The 15,617-nt window shown below is 46.4% G+C and overlaps 1 protein-coding gene across 1 annotated transcript in view; it reads left to right on the forward strand.

The window, feature by feature from the left end:
* The first annotated feature begins 1,422 nt into the window (after positions 1–1,422).
* The window catches only part of LOC122562920 (serine/threonine-protein kinase TBK1-like), a 59,903-nt gene continuing 45,708 nt past the window's right edge, over positions 1,423–15,617 (forward strand). The window contains exons 1-5 of the mRNA XM_087973418.1: positions 1,423–1,554; positions 3,973–4,077; positions 6,610–6,750; positions 8,204–8,333; positions 13,885–14,066. Coding sequence (XP_087829544.1) covers positions 3,991–4,077; positions 6,610–6,750; positions 8,204–8,333; positions 13,885–14,066 — 540 coding nt within the window. The 5' untranslated portion in view covers positions 1,423–1,554; positions 3,973–3,990. The remainder of the gene's footprint in view (positions 1,555–3,972; positions 4,078–6,609; positions 6,751–8,203; positions 8,334–13,884; positions 14,067–15,617) is intronic.

The following is a 15,617-nucleotide window of genomic DNA, read 5'->3' on the forward strand; positions in this document are numbered from 1 at the left end:
GTAAACTTGTAAAAATGTTAAATTTCTAATAAAAATATCTATAAAAAAAAAGATTAGGAACAGCAAAGAGACCAACAAAGGAGCTAGTTCTAGACTCCAGGTTGTGACAAATGGTTAGAAAAATTCAGATGTGAGGAATTCAAGAAGCAAAACTGATCCCTGGATGGTCTATTGGCTGCACTGGACCTGATCCAAAGCTGGTCTCATTATGAGTTGCTTGTGAACAAGCGTGGCTGAGGAGGCTGGTGTCTGAAGACAAGGGGCTCTGTATTTACAACACTGTTTATCCCACAGTCAACAAACTATATAGCACCTTTCATGTGTCCCAAGGTGCTTCACAGATTCTTAACCAGAAATAACTGTGGCTCATTGGACAGATAACCAAACACTGGATCTGGATACCAACCCAGGGACAGGGACAAAGCCTGGGATTGGGACTGAGATTGGAACAGGCACTGGGACTGGGGCTGGAATTGGAACTGGGACTGTGATTAGTTTTGGCTTTTTGGCTGGAATGGGATTGGGATTGGGATGGACTGGAATTGGGATTGGTATTGGGATTGGGACTAGAATTGGGATTGGGGTGGGCTGTGATTGGAATTTGGACTGGGGCTGGGACTGGGCTTGGGGTTGGAATGGGTCTGGGATGGGGATTGAGACTGAGAGTGGGACTGGAATTGAGATTGGGAGTGGGGCTAGGATTGGGATTGGGAGTAGGGTTGTGATTGGAATTTGGACTGGGAATGGGTCTGGGATTGGGATTGTGTTTGGGGCTGGGTCTGACCCTCAGGATTTCCCCGCAAACAGCCAGGGGCTGCCTTTAGTTCATTCTTCACCTGAGTCCAGCAACCCTGTGTACCAATAAGAAACAGAAACTGTGAAAGGATTTTCATTGATATCGCACCTTCCACATCCAACAAGACATCCCAAAGTGCTTTATAGTCAATAGAGTGCAGTCCCTGTTGCAGAATAGAAACAACTTCCACAACCACTGATGAGATTATGCCCATGCCAGCTATTGAAGTAAAGATGTCAGATGGCAGTGTAGGGATTGATGGCCATTTCACCAACAGCTTTGGGTGGACGGATGACTCTTTGGAAGAGTTCATGGTGGATCACTTGCCAGGGGTCAGTACCTGGTCTAACCTCAGGAACCAGTTGAACATCTAGAGTCAGGGAGCAGGCGGACCCTTTAATGGATTGAAATGATTTGTTCAGAGTGTAGATCCCTGAGCCCCACGCCACTCACCATTTCATAGCTCAGAAACAAAACTGCCAGCTGCTGGAGGCTGCAGTCCGGGGTTGGGTTGGTTTAACCCTGTAGTTGCCGGGAGATGGGAGGATGCTATCTGAGCTGAATGCGGGGAAAGCGGGGAGCCCTCTGCGCTGGGTTTACGCCGCTCCTACGCTGCAGTTCCCCAGAAACACACACGGAGGAGTCGGAGATGCGGAAGGGTGGAAACGAAAGTGACTGAGAGTTAGTTTCAGTTTGTTTTCTGCTCCGGGCCGGATGGTCCTGAGCTCAGGGGGTTTGCTGAGAGCCGCTGTATCCAGGTGAGACACATTTCCCCCAGGGTCAGGGCTCCAGAACCCTCTCACTTCACACTGTGAACCACATGATGGGGGGGGCACTCCGATTCCAATCCTAGCTCAATGTGGACCAGTCTGCTCCATTGTGGGGGTCGCCCCTTTCAGAGGGTGGGGAGTGGGCTCCTGTCGGGGATGCTGAGGGTCCCTCTCGGGGTTGCTGGGGTGGGCTGGTCTCTCCTCTGACAGCTCCACAATTAAACCGGATTCTGTTAAATGGACAGAGCCGGAGGGAACCCACAGCGATGTCGTCACACCGCAGCCTCCAGCTGATGCTCAGGAAAGGCACTGCATTTCTGTAGCGCCTTTCGCCACTTCAGGGAATTGCAAAGTGTTTCATAGAGGTGTTGCAATGGGAAGAGACACAGACGCGAAAACAAAACTGAGCAGATCCCACAAACAGCTATGTGGTAATGACCAGATACTTTATTTTTCTCCAGTGAGGACGTCAAACCCTTTCAACAGGGATCATTCCAAGGATAGACGGGTCTCGGCTTTAACATCTGATCTGTAAGGCAGCTCCTCTGACAGTCTGGCACTCCCACAGTGTTTGAATGGTTTGCCTTCATGGCTCTGGGGGTATAGCTCAGACACATGACCTCAGAGGTGGGAGTACCATCTATTCAGGGAGGTTATATAGATGCAGAAAGGGGTTAGTTAGCTCAGTTGACTGGATGGCAGGTCTGCATTGCACTAATGCCAACAGCTGATTGAGGTCACCATGAGGGACTGTCCTTCTCAATGTCTCGGTGGCAGTTTGGAAAAGCTATGTGAATTGGCCATGCTAAATTGCCCAGTAGTGTTAGGTAAAGGGTAAATGTAGGGGTATGGGTGGGTTACACTTCGGCGGGGCGGTGTGGACTTGTTGGGCCGAAGGGCCTGTTTCCACACTGTAAGTAATGTAATCTAATCTAATCTATGTGTCCAGTTCTGAGCCAACAGTCTCTTCTGGAGTTAAACCACCATCTGTCCTCTCTCTCTTTCTAATGAGAGTTGCACTATGGTTCAGTAGACTATGGTGATTTGATCTGTTATGGATGCAGAACATTTCCAACCATCAAAGGGTTGAGAACAAGAGCACCTGGAGGTGGAGTGAAATAAGATTTTGAACAGAGAGGAGATGGCAGCTTCTCATACACAGCGTTGAGGGAATATGAAATTCAGTTCGAGGGTTAATGGCTAAAATAGAAACTGCTGATGTTTGAGATTGCACCTGGGGAGAGTGGGGTAGGAATGAAGGGTAAGGATTGAACCGATGTGCAAACACTAATCATATGCAACTGACTGTAAAATTTGGACATTGACTGGGTCAAAATCGTGGAATTCGCTCCGTAAGGGCATTGTGGGTCAACCCACAGCAAATGGACGGCAGCAGTACAAGAAGGCAGCTCACCCCCACCTTCTCAAGGGGCAACTAGGGACGGGCAATAAATGCTGGCCCAGCCAATAATAACCATATCTCATGAGTTGAAAGCAAATTCTGAAGTTGTGAAAGGTGCTATAGGAATGTAGCTTGTATGTCTTGACCATCTAGAAACAGCAGCAGCCAGACGATCCTTTTTTGATTGTGCTTGGTTAATCCACTACATCCTGTTTACCCAACGTCTTGCCGAGTGACCATTGTATGTGCGTGAGTGCAGGTTGGTCACAGTCAGCAGAGTGCAGCCAGCACCACACCTGAGCCTGGCTCTGAGCTTTCTCTATGTCACAGGGACTGAAGGGTAGAGGGACTGATCTGAGAGGAGTCTTGGCTGTTTTCACCTTGGAGGAGAAAGTGAGGATCTGCAGATCAGAGTCAAGAGTATGGTGCTGGAAAAGCACAGCAGGTCAGGATGAAGGGCTTATGCCTGAAATGTTGATTCTCCTGCTCCTCGGATGCTGCCTGACCTGCTGTGCTTTTCCAGCACCACACTCTTGACTCTGATCTCCAGCATCTGTTTTCACCTTGTGTCATCCAGGAATGTTATCGTTAGTTATCATATGTTGTGGTTCTGTTCGCCGAGCTGGAAGTTTTTGTTGCAAACGTTTCGTCCCCTGGCTAGGCGACATCATCAGTGCTTGGGAGCCTCCTCAAAGAAGCGCTTCGCAGGAGGCTCCCAAGCACTGAGGATGTCGCCTAGCCAGGGGACGAAACGTTTGCAACAAAAACTTCCAGCTCGGCGAACAGAACCACAGCAACGAGCACCCGAGCTGCAAATCTTCGCACAAACTTTGAATAGTTATCATATGTCTGTCATTCTCCTGGGTAAGTCTGGGCTGAAATCTGGTCAATTATTCAACACCAAACATTCACTGCTTTAACTGACCCATGGTACAGACTTAGCAGAAAGTTTTGGGTTTTGGCTCCAGTCCAGTCACTGTTGTGATTTCTTTTGGATTTGACAGGCTTTTCTGAGAGCAGGAATGCAGAGCACGGTTAATTACCTCTGGTCACTCAGTGACATCCTTGGACAGGGAGCAACTGCCAGCGTGTACAAAGCACGTCACAAGGTAAAACTTCTGGTTGAGGAGTTCAAACAGCACAGACTATGAAGAAGTTAGGAAGAAGATGTGAAGTTGGGATAATTCTTCACCTGGTTGGTAATGGAATAAGAAAAGTTTTGAGACTGGATATGTAAATTGGGTCGAGAAACCAATGTTATATTTGAGGATAAAAAATAGTCAATAGGTGCTGGAGTAGGCCATTCGGCCCTTCGAGCCAGCACCACCATTCATTATGATCATGGCTGATCATCCACAATCAGTATCCTGTTCCTGCCTTATCCCCATAACCCTTGATCCCACTATCCTTAAGAGCTCTATCCAACTCTTTCTTGAAAGTATCCAGAGACTTGGCCTCCACAGCCTTCTGGGGGAGAGCATTCCATACACCCACCACTCTCTGGGTGAAGAGGTTTATCCTCAACTCTGTTCTAAGTGGCCTACCCCTTATTTTTAAACAGGGTCCTCTGGTTCTGGACTTACCCATCATCGGAAACCTGCTTCCTGCCTCCAGAGTGTCCAATCTTTTAATAACCTTATACGTCTCAATCAGATCCCCTCTCATCCTTCTAAACTCAAGTATATACAAGCCCAGTCGCTCCAATCCTTCAACATATTATAGTCCTGCCATTCCTGGAATTGACGTCCTGAACCTACGCTGCACTCCCTCAATAGCCAGAATGTCCTTCCTCAAATTTGGAGACCAAGACTGCACACAATACTCCAGGTGCAGTCTCACCAGGGCCCTGTACAGCTGCAGAAGAACCTCTTTGCTTCTATACTCAATTCCTCTTGTTATGAAGGCCAGCATGCTATTAGCTTTCTTCACTACCTGCTGTACCTGCATGCTTACCTTCATTGACTGATGTACAAGAACACCTAGGTCTCAGTGTACTTCCCCGTTCCCTACCTTGACTCCATTTAGGTAGTAATCTGCCTTCCTGTTTTTGCCACCAAAGTGGATAACCAGATGTTTATCCCCATTAAACTGCATCTGCCATGCACCCGTCCACTCAACTAGCCTGTCCAAGTCACCCTGTAACCTCATAACATCCTCCTCACATTTCACCCTGCCACCCAGCTTTGTGTCATCAGCAAATTTGCTAATATTACTTTTAATACCTTCATCTACACCATTAATGTATATTGTAAACAGCTGCAGTCCCAGCACCGAACCTTGTGGTACCTCACTGGTCACCGCCTGCCATTCCGAAAGGGACCTGTTTATCACTACTCTTTGCTTCTTGTCAGTCAGCCAATTTTCAATCCAAGTCAGTACCTTGCCTCAATACCACGTGCCCTAATTTTGCTGAGGCTTAGGGTTTGAAGTGAGCAGTATGCTGACAGGTTGGCTATGACACACAGCATGATCTCACAAATTGCCATAAGATGGCAATTCCCGCCTCAGGCGACTGACTGTGTGGAGTTTGCACGTTCTCCCCGTGTCTGCGTGGGTTTCCTCCGGGTGCTCCGGTTTCCTCCCACAGTCCAAAGATGTGCAGGTCAGGTGAATTGGCCATGCTAAATTGCCCATAGTGTTAGGTAAGGGGTAAATGCAGGGGCACGGGTGGGTTGCGCTTCAGCGGGTCGGTGTGGACTTGTTGGGCCGAAGGGCCTGTTTCTACACTGTAAGTAATCTAATCTAATGGTGACCCATGGTTTGTTTAGTTTTGACCCATGGTTTGTTTAGTTTTGACCTATGGTTTGTTTAGTTTTGACCCATGGTTTGTTTAGTTTTGACCCATGGTTTGTTTAGTTTTGAAGGGTAAATATGAGCCAAAACAGCACTGAAAACCTCCTTGCTGTTCTTCAAATGTTATTCTGGATATTCTACATCCACCTGAGAGGTCAGAGAGAAAGAGAGAAGGGGAAAGCTCATCATCTCTGTCACTAGATCATTTATAACCAGGGGAATTTGCAATGAGCTTTCCTGGCCATACCTTCAATAAGGGGAGCAATGATCTAGTGGTATTTTGCTGGACTGTTAATCCAGTGACCCAGTTAATGTTCTGGGGACCCAGGTTTGAATCCTACTGAGGTAAATGGTGGAGTTCAAGTTCAATAAAAATCTGGAATTAAGAGTTTAATGATGACCATGAATCCATTGTTGATTGTCAGAAAAACCCATCTGGTTCACTAATGTCCGTTAGGGAAGGAAACTGCCAACCTTACCTGGTATGGCCTACATGTAACTCCAGACCCACAGCAATGGGTTGGGCAATAAATGCTGGCCTAGCCAGTGACGCTCACATCCCGTGAATGAATTCAAGAAAAGTCTAGTTACCTGTGATGACATCTAATCTATCTTCTCATGGAACTTTGCAAGTAAAAGAGCAAGTTTAAAACAAAATAGCAATATAAATGAAATGGAAACTCTTCTCTTGGTCAGAGTTCAGTCAAAGTTACCAGGGGAGAGAATGGGGAGGAATGTGGTGATTGATTTTGTGAGTTTCTGCAGAGAGAGAAAGATGATGAGAACATGGAGTTGATAATTGAATTGCTCTTAATGCTGATACGTGACTGTTTCAAACTGCTTTACAGAAAACTGGTGATCAGTATGCTGTCAAAGTATTTAATCATGTCAGTTACCTGCGTCCTTATGAAGTGCAGATGAGAGAGTTTGAAATGTTACGGAAATTAAACCACAAGAATATTGTAAAGCTGTTTGCAGTGGAGGAAGTGGTAAGTATCTGCTCCTGTCATTAACATAAACAGGTTACTACAACTTGTTAGAAACCCCTTCCCCCATACCCAGCCCCAACACCCACACACAGAGTCATACTTCCCCATGAACCTGGAGTAAAGCGAGCCTTCCCCACCCCTCGAGCCGAAATCCTCCTCCCACCTCACCCAGAACAGACGGTAGGGGCACCAGAACCATTGGCAGTGCTCACAGCATCCAGCTCCCCCACCACCCTCCATCAAATCCATCCAGCAAGTCTGTACAGACCCCTCCCAGATCCAGAAAAAAAAGACCCTCACCATGAACACACTGGCAAAGCCAAAGGCCTTTATTGCAAGGTAATTGTAGTATGGGAATGAGGACATCCATCTACAAAGATGAGAACACATGTGCTGTCTTTCACTTCATATTGAGAGAAGGCTACACTTGCTGTGGAGCATGTGCAGAGAAAATTCACTCTGTTGAATCCTGGGATAATGGGTTTTCCTATAATGAGAGGTGAGCTACATTGGGCCTGTATTCCCTGGATATTGAGAAGAGATAGCATTATAACTTTTGCCATTCTGAGGGGACATGAAAGGGAAGGAACAGTAAGGCTGATTCTCACTAACTCAGAAATCTAGAATGTGAGGGCACTGTCTCAGGTTAAGGAGCCAATCATATAGGATTGTGACAGAGAGAAATTCCTTCAGTCCAGGGGCTGCCAATCTTTGGAGTTCCCTATCTCAGAGGCTTCTGAGTCCTCTGTCTTTGTCAACATGCAGCAGGACTTAGACAGCATCTAGGTTTGGCTAATAGGTGACAAATACTATTAATGCCACACAACAACCATCACCAATAAGAGAGAATGTAACCATTGTCCCTTGATACTCAATGGCATTGTCATCACTGAATCCCGCACTATCAATATCCTGGGGGTTACCATTAACCACTCAACTGGACCACCACATAAACACACTGGCTACAAGAGCAAGTCAGAGGCTCTGAATACTGGAGTAACTCACCTCCTGACTCCTCAAAGCCTGTCCACCATCAACAAGGCACAAGTCAGGAGTGTGAGGGAATACTCCCCACTTGCCTGGATGGGTGCAGCTCCAACAACACTCAAGAAGCTTGACACCATCCCTGACAAAGCCACCCCCACTCGATGAGCACCACATCCATAAACACCCACTCCCTCCACCACCGATGCTCAGTTGCTGGAATTTGTACCATTTGCAAGATATACTGCACTAACTCACCTCAACACCTTCAACAGCACCTTCAAACCCATACCCACTACCAATTTAAAGGATAACGTTGGCATGTACATGAAAACACCAGCAAACTGCACACCATCCTGGATAAAGTTATCGACTGTGATATATACACCCACCCAGAGCTGCCTTGCATGTCACTCTCTCTGCTGTATGTTATGGGTTTGAGTTGTTTCTGAGTGTGCCTATTCTCTAGGGAACCAGTAAACAGAAGGTGCTGGTAATGGAGTACTGCGCTGGTGGGAGTTTGCTCAATGTTCTGGAAGAATCGGAAAATGCATTTGGATTATCAGAAGCTGAATTTCTGATTGTTCTGGAAAGTGTTGGTAAGTTTCACACTGTCTCCACATCTCCTGATTACACCAAAGGAGGTTACTTCATTAATCTGTGCTATTGGGGGAATTTGGGAAACGGTGGGTTGTGTTGGGGGGGGGTGGGGGGTCTGAATTAATCAATATCCCAGCAGAATGCCCAGACCCGCACCCACCAATCAGCAGCTCGCTGGCTCCACGGAAGTTACATTCCCATCACGTATCTAAGTGTCTGAAGAGATAAAGTTACAGGAATAAAAACAGAAAGCTGGGGAGAAACTCAGCAGATCTGGCAGGATCCGTGAAGAGATAAACAGAGTTAATGTTTTGAATCCAGTGACACTTTTCAAATCTGAAGAAGGGTCATCAGACACAAAATATTGACTCGGTTTCTCTGCTGCCAGACCTGCTTGAGTTTCTCCAGCATTCTCTGTGCTAGTCTCAGGTTTCCAGCATCTGCAATATTTTGCTTTCATTTGAAACTGTATAATAGCCCAGTCAGGCAGAGTCACCATCTGGGGCTGGGGAGGGGTCGAAAAGTATGGCGCTGGAAAAGCACAGTAGGTTAGGCAGCATCTATCACCCTTCAGTTTAAAGCTGTGTCCCCTCATGCATCTGAGGGAAAAGGCTCTCCCTGTCCATCCTATCTAACCCTCTGATTATCTTATATGTCTCAATTAAGTCGACTCTCAACTTTCTTCTCTTTAGTGAAAACAGCCTCAAGTTCCCTCAGCCTTTCCTCATAACACCTTCCCTCCATACCAGGCAGCATCCTATTAAATCTCCTCTGAACACTTTCCAAAGCTTCCACTTCCTTCCTATAATGCGGTGACCAGAACTGTACACAATACTCCAAGTGCAGCCGCACCAGTGTCTTGTACAGCTGCAGCAGGATCTCATGGCTCTGAAACTCAATCCCTCTACCAATAAAAACCAACATATTGTATGCCTTCTTTTTTTTATAAGAATTTTTATTGAAAAGCTTTTTAAAATCTTTTACAAAACATTTATATATAAAGAAAAAGAATAACACTGTCAAAACAGAAAAAAAAGTAGTACAAAATAACAAGGCCATAAGTGTCTGAACAAGCACCATTGTTAATAAACAACCCACTATTCTACCAAAACACACATATCTACTTAACTAAAACTAAACTACAAATATATTAAATAAATACTAGTTTAGACTACATTCAGATAACTTAAATTAAATAATATCTCACTACTTTATTCTGTCTGACTCATCACACTTGCACTGAGGCTCCCATCCCTGGGAATACCCCCTACAGTACCCATATTCTTTTCCTTCTGGTCTCCTCTTCCCAGTGCCCCACAGGCACCCACAAAGATTCCCACGGCTATGCCACAGCCCTGGCTAATATTGCCGACAAGTCAGCGTCAATATAATTTAAAAGTGGCCGCCACGTCCGGTAGAACTGCTCCGTTTTGTGTGAACCATATTTGTGAGGTAGTCTTGGGGGAATGCTCCGTCACCAGCCCACGCCACCCCATAAGACCTGGTGGTTTCTCTGACTTGCGATTCATTAAAATGTTCTTCCTCGTGCAATGGCAAGGACATTACACAGTCTCTTCCTGTGTTCCCCCAGAGACAGCAAATTTGGCAACGCCAAAAGAAGAATGATTGGATCCATGTTAATTCCAATCCCCAGGATGTCCTCTAACTCCCTTACTATAGTACTCCAATATCTTTGGATCTTGCAACATGACCGATAACAATGTGTGAGATATATTAACATATTAATTTTACATTTGGGACAGTCTGGTGACACTGCTCTGTTAAACTTAGCTAGCCTTTCTGGTGCCATATGAGCCCTGTGTAAGATCTTCAATTGCATAGTCTGTGCTCTGTTACATACTGAAATTTTCCATACATTCCCCCAGATGTCTTCCTATATCTCTGGTGAAATGTCCTGTCCTAACTCTCGGTTCCACATCTTACAGAGTCCTTCCATATTCCCCAGAGCACGGCCTTTCTGTAAATGATATAAAGTACTAAGTGAAAGAGTACCCGCGCACTGGAGTACCCTTTTCACTGCGTCTGATTTATAACATTGGGTCAGGCGTGTGGTCTTCCTCTATATATAGTCCCTTATCTGGAAGTAACAGAAAAAGTCCCTATTGGACAATCCATATTTCTGGCTTAACTGACTAAATGACATCAGGACCTCTCCCTCAAATAAATCTCCCAAACATAGAATTCCTTTGTTCTCCCATGTGTTCAAACTGGAGTCCATTACCCCAGGTTTAAATCTTAGGGCTCCTACCAACGGGGTAAGTGGCGAAGTCTTAGACCAATTGCCCTTGTCTTGCTTCATGATCCTCCAGGCTTTCACCGTCTTCAAGATAATTGGACTATTGCATTGCCTGGTCATGGATTTCATCTTGTCCATAAATAATTAATTAATTAGAGGACATCTCGAAAGTGAGGCTTCAATATCAAGCCAGATCGATTCTGAATTCCCCTGTACCAAGTCACCAACATATGTTAACAGAGCATTTATTTTGTATTTCTTCAAATCCAGAAGATCCACCCCTCCCTCAACTTGCGAAAGCTAATTTAGTGAATTAAATTAGAGGATGCCTATGGCACCAAATAAAGGACCCTAGCCAACCATTAATCCTCTGTAACACTTGTCTAGGTAAAAACAACAGGGCATTCTCGTGGGGTATAGCAGTCAAGGAAGGACATTCATTTTAATCAGGACTATTTGACCCAGCCACGATAATGGTAATCCCTCCCACTGCTGCAAATCCTGTTTTATCCTCTCTAGTAGTTGTACATAGTTAGCCTTATACAGCTGGTGGAAGGAAGAGAGCAATAAAAATTCCTAAGTACAAAAGAACCTTTTGGCGACGATCTAAGTGGGAATTGCATTGCATCCTTCAAGTCAGGCACCCTCCACTAAACCCCCTACCAGCATAGCTTCTGATTTACCAAATGCCTACTTGACAATCCTATCAACCTGGGTGGCAACTTTCAAGAGTCTATATTCCTGGACACCGAAATCTCTCTGCTCATCTACATTACCAAGAATCTTACCATTAGCCCAGTACTCTGCATTCCTGTTACTTCTTCCAAAGTAAATCATCTCACACTTTTCCGCATTAAACTCCATTTGCCACCCCTCAGCCCAGCTCTGCAGCTTATCTATGTCTCTCTGTAACCTAAAACATCCTTCATCACTATCCACAACTCTACCGACCTTGGTGTTATCCACAAATTTACTAACCCATCCTCTGTGCCCTCATCCAGGTCATTTATATAAATGACAAACAGCAGTGGACCCAAACAGTTCCTTGCAGTACCCCACTAGTAACTGAACTCCATGATGAATATTTCCCATTAACCACTACCCTCTGTCTTCTTTCAGCTGGCCAATTTCTGATCCAAACCGCTAAATCACCCTCAATCCCATGCCTCTATATTTTGTGCAATAGCCTACCGTGCAGAACCTTATCAAATGCTTTACTGAAATCCATATATTAGTGAGGAACAACCTTCACCAAACCGTATTGACTATCCCTAATGAACTTATTCATTTCTAGATGATTATAAATCTTATCTCTTATAACTCTTTCCAACACTTTAACCATAACTGAAGTAAGGCTCACTGGTCTATAATTACCAGGGTTGTCTCTACTCCCCTTCTTGAACAAGGGGACAACATTTGCTATTCCCCAGCCTTCTGGCACTGTTCCTGTGGACAGTGACGATATAAAGATCAAAGCCAAAGGCTCGGCAAGTCTCCTACCTGGTTTCCCAGAGAATCCTTGGATAAATCCCATCCGGCCCAGGGGACCTATCTATTTTTACGCTTGCACCTCCTCCTTGTGAACCTCAATCCTGTCTAGTCTAGTCGCCTGTATCTCAGTATTCTCCTTGACCAAATTGTCTTTTTCTAGTGTGAATACTGATGAAAAGTATTCATTTAATGCTTCCCCTATCTCCTCTGACTCCACACACAACTTCCCACTACTATGCCTGATTAGCCCTAATATTACTCTAGTCATTCTTTTATTCTTGATACACCTATAAAAAGCCTAAGGGTTTTCCTTGATCCTATCCACCAATGACTTCTCATGACCCCTCCTGGCTCTTCTTAGCTCTCTCTTTAGGTCTTTCCTGGCTAACTCTCAAGCGCCCTAATTGAGCCTTCACAACTCATCCTAACATAAGCCTTCTTCTTCCTCTTGACAAGAGATTCAACTTCCTCAGTAAACCACGGTTCCCTCGCTTGACCATTTCCTCCCTGCCTGACAGGTACATACTTATCAAGGACCCGCAGTAGCTGTTCCCTGAATAAGCTCCACATTTCAATTGTGCCCATCCCCTGCATTTTCCTTCCCCATCCTATGCATCCTAAATCTTGCCTAATCACATCATAATTGCCTTTCCCCCAGCTATAACTCTTGCCCTACGATATATATCGATCCCTTCCCATCACTAAAGTAAACGTAACCAATTTGTGGTCACTATCACCAAAGTGCTTACCTACATCCAAACCTAACACCTGGCTGGGTTCATTACCCAGTACCAAATCCAAAGTAGCCTCGCCCCTTGTTGGCCTGTCTACATACTGTGTCAGGAAACCCTCCTACATGCATTGGACAAAAACTGACCCATCTAAACTACTTGAACCAGTCCAGTCAATATTTGGAAAGTTAAAGACCCCCATTCCTATTGAGAATCATCTTTGCTATCCTTTCCTCTACATCTCAGAAACTACTCAGAGGCCTATAGAAAACTCCCAAAGCCTCTCCTTTCCTGTTTCTAATCTTAGCCCAGACGACCTCAGTAGATGAGTCCTCAAACATCCTTTCTGCAACCGTAATACTGTCCTTGACTAACAGTCATTCAAACACTCGCAATGCAGACAAGGTGCTGGAATTCTGAAATGAAAACCAAAAAATGTGGGAAATGCTCAGCAGGTCTGGAAGTAGGTGTTCAGGGGGAGAGTGAGAGAGTTAATATTTTATCAGGGACCTTCAATTAGAACCTAGAGCCTATGGCCTACCTTCATCATTTAACTCTTTTAGATTTAACGGTTGAATAATACGGATATGTAATATTCCTGCCAACAGAAGACTTTGATCCATTGATTTCCAAAGATTCTAATGGCTTTGTGTCAAACTCACAAGGAAACTTGGTGAAAATTACCCAAATCATTTTCAATTTGGAGCAGTTTGGAATCAGCGCAGAAAGGGAGGCTCGTGTCTGTTTATGGCATCTTTTGGTGATCCCAGGATCTCGTATAGCACTGCGTCACCAATGAAACAATCTTGGCACGGAGCCGCTGTTGTAATGTTGGAAACACAGCAGCTTAAATGTGCACAGCAAGATCCCACAAACACCAATGTGTCAGTAACCAGATGATCTATTTTGTTTTTTTTTAATTGGGGTTGATTGAGGGATACAGGTTGGGTGAGGTACCAGTTTATCAGACAATGCTGACTCAGCATCTGAGAGAGTGAGATCCCAGACTGATACCTGTACTGGAACACTTTTCCTGCACCTATCACAATCCCCTCTTTCCTCTGTTACCAGTTGGTGGAATGAACCAGTTGAGAGAGAATGGAGTGGTCCATCGAGATATTAAACCAGGGAACATCATGCGTGTGGTTGGGGACGATGGCCAATCCATTTATAAACTAACAGATTTCGGAGCTGCTCGGGAACTCGAAGATAATGAACAGTTTGTCTCACTGTATGGAACTGAGGAGTATTTGGTCAGTACCCTTGCCAGATCCATCAGATATTATGGAATCACTGGACAGTGTTATCACCAGTGAGTCAGCAGGAAGTGGTCCCGCCTTCTACAGCTCCGGAAGGTTCTTGATTTCACCCAACGGCTTGAAGTTGCTCAATGTCAACCTACAGCCACTGGAGGAAATGGACAGAGGGATAGGGGGTGGGGGGCGTGGAGGCGGTAGTGGCTGGGGTGGTGTGTGTCAGGGTGTGGAGGGTAAACATGAGGGTAGGAGTGCGCGTGGGCTTGGTAGGGGCAGGGCTTGTTGATGTGTGGGGGGTTTGGTTCAGGGGGTCTATGTGTTGGAGTGGGGGAGGTTAGTGTGAGTAGGGTTGTTGTAGGGGCAAGGACAGTTGGGGTGTGGGAACATTGATGTGGGGAAGGGGTTTTGGTGGACGAGGTGGGGGTGTTAGTGTGGGAGAGGAGTGTGGGTGTGTTGGTGTGGGGTGTCAGTGTGGGGGTGTCGGTGTCGGGGGAGAGAAGGGTTTGGGCTGTCAGTGTAGGGGGAATTGGCATGGCAAAGGGTGTCGGGGAGGGGGTGTCAGTATTGGGGGGTTCAGTGTTGGGGAGGGATGTTTAGGGGTGTCGGTGTCGGGGAGGGGGTGTCAGTGTTGGGGGGGTTCATTGTTGGGGAGGGGGTGTCAGTGTTGGGGGGTTCAGTTTCGGGGAGGGGTGTTTAGGGGTGTTGGTGTGGGGGAGGGGGAGTGTTGTTGTAGGGGAGGGGGTTGGTGTGGGGGAGGGTTGTTAGTTTAGGGGAGGTGTTGCTGTGACGTGGGGGAGTGGGGGATAGGGGGTATTGGCGTGGGGGAGGGTGTGTGGAGATGGGGTATTGGTGTGGAAAGGGGGGTATGTAGGGGAGGGGGTATCAGTTTGGGGGAGGGTTACTTGGTGTGAGGAGGAGATGTGGGGGAGGGGATTGTTGGTGTGGGCGGAATTAGTGTAGGGGAGGGGCTGTCAGTGTGGGGGTGTTGCTGTAAGGAGGGGGTGTGGGAGATAGGTGGTGTTGATGTGGGGGAGGGTGTGGGGTAGGGGATGGCATGGGGAGGGGATTGTTGGTGTGGGGGGGAGGGGCTGTCATTGTGGGACTGGAGGAATGTAATGGGGTGGGTTGTTGGGGAGAGGGATAGTTGGTGTTAGGAGGGGATGTGGGGGAAGGGCTGACAATTTGTGGGGGAGGGGTGTTGTTGTGAGTAGGGGTGTGGAGGAGGGGTACATCAGTTTGTGGGGGAGGGGTGTTAGGTGAGTAGGGGTGTTGGTGTGAGTAGAGGTGTGGGGTGGGGGGTGTCGGTGTGATGTAGTAGGGTTGGATTGTGGCGATGACAGTGATGGGGATTCAGTTCCTGACCGGTGCTTCCCTGTAAATATGGAGATTCACTGAAGCCTGGGTCACTCCGAGCTAAGATCCTTCTACGTTGCAGAACTTCCTGATGCTTGTTGGCCTGAATCTCCCCTTGAGGTAACCCCAGGGACAGCCAGTGTGTCTCCAGGGACAGCCAGTGTGTCCCCAGGGACAGCCAGTGTGTCCCCAGGG

Source organism: Chiloscyllium plagiosum, unplaced genomic scaffold (genome assembly GCF_037043375.1).
Source record: "Chiloscyllium plagiosum isolate Xiang-an unplaced genomic scaffold, Cpla_swu_hap1 HiC_scaffold_26, whole genome shotgun sequence".
Classification (NCBI taxonomy): Eukaryota; Metazoa; Chordata; class Chondrichthyes; order Orectolobiformes; family Hemiscylliidae; genus Chiloscyllium; species Chiloscyllium plagiosum.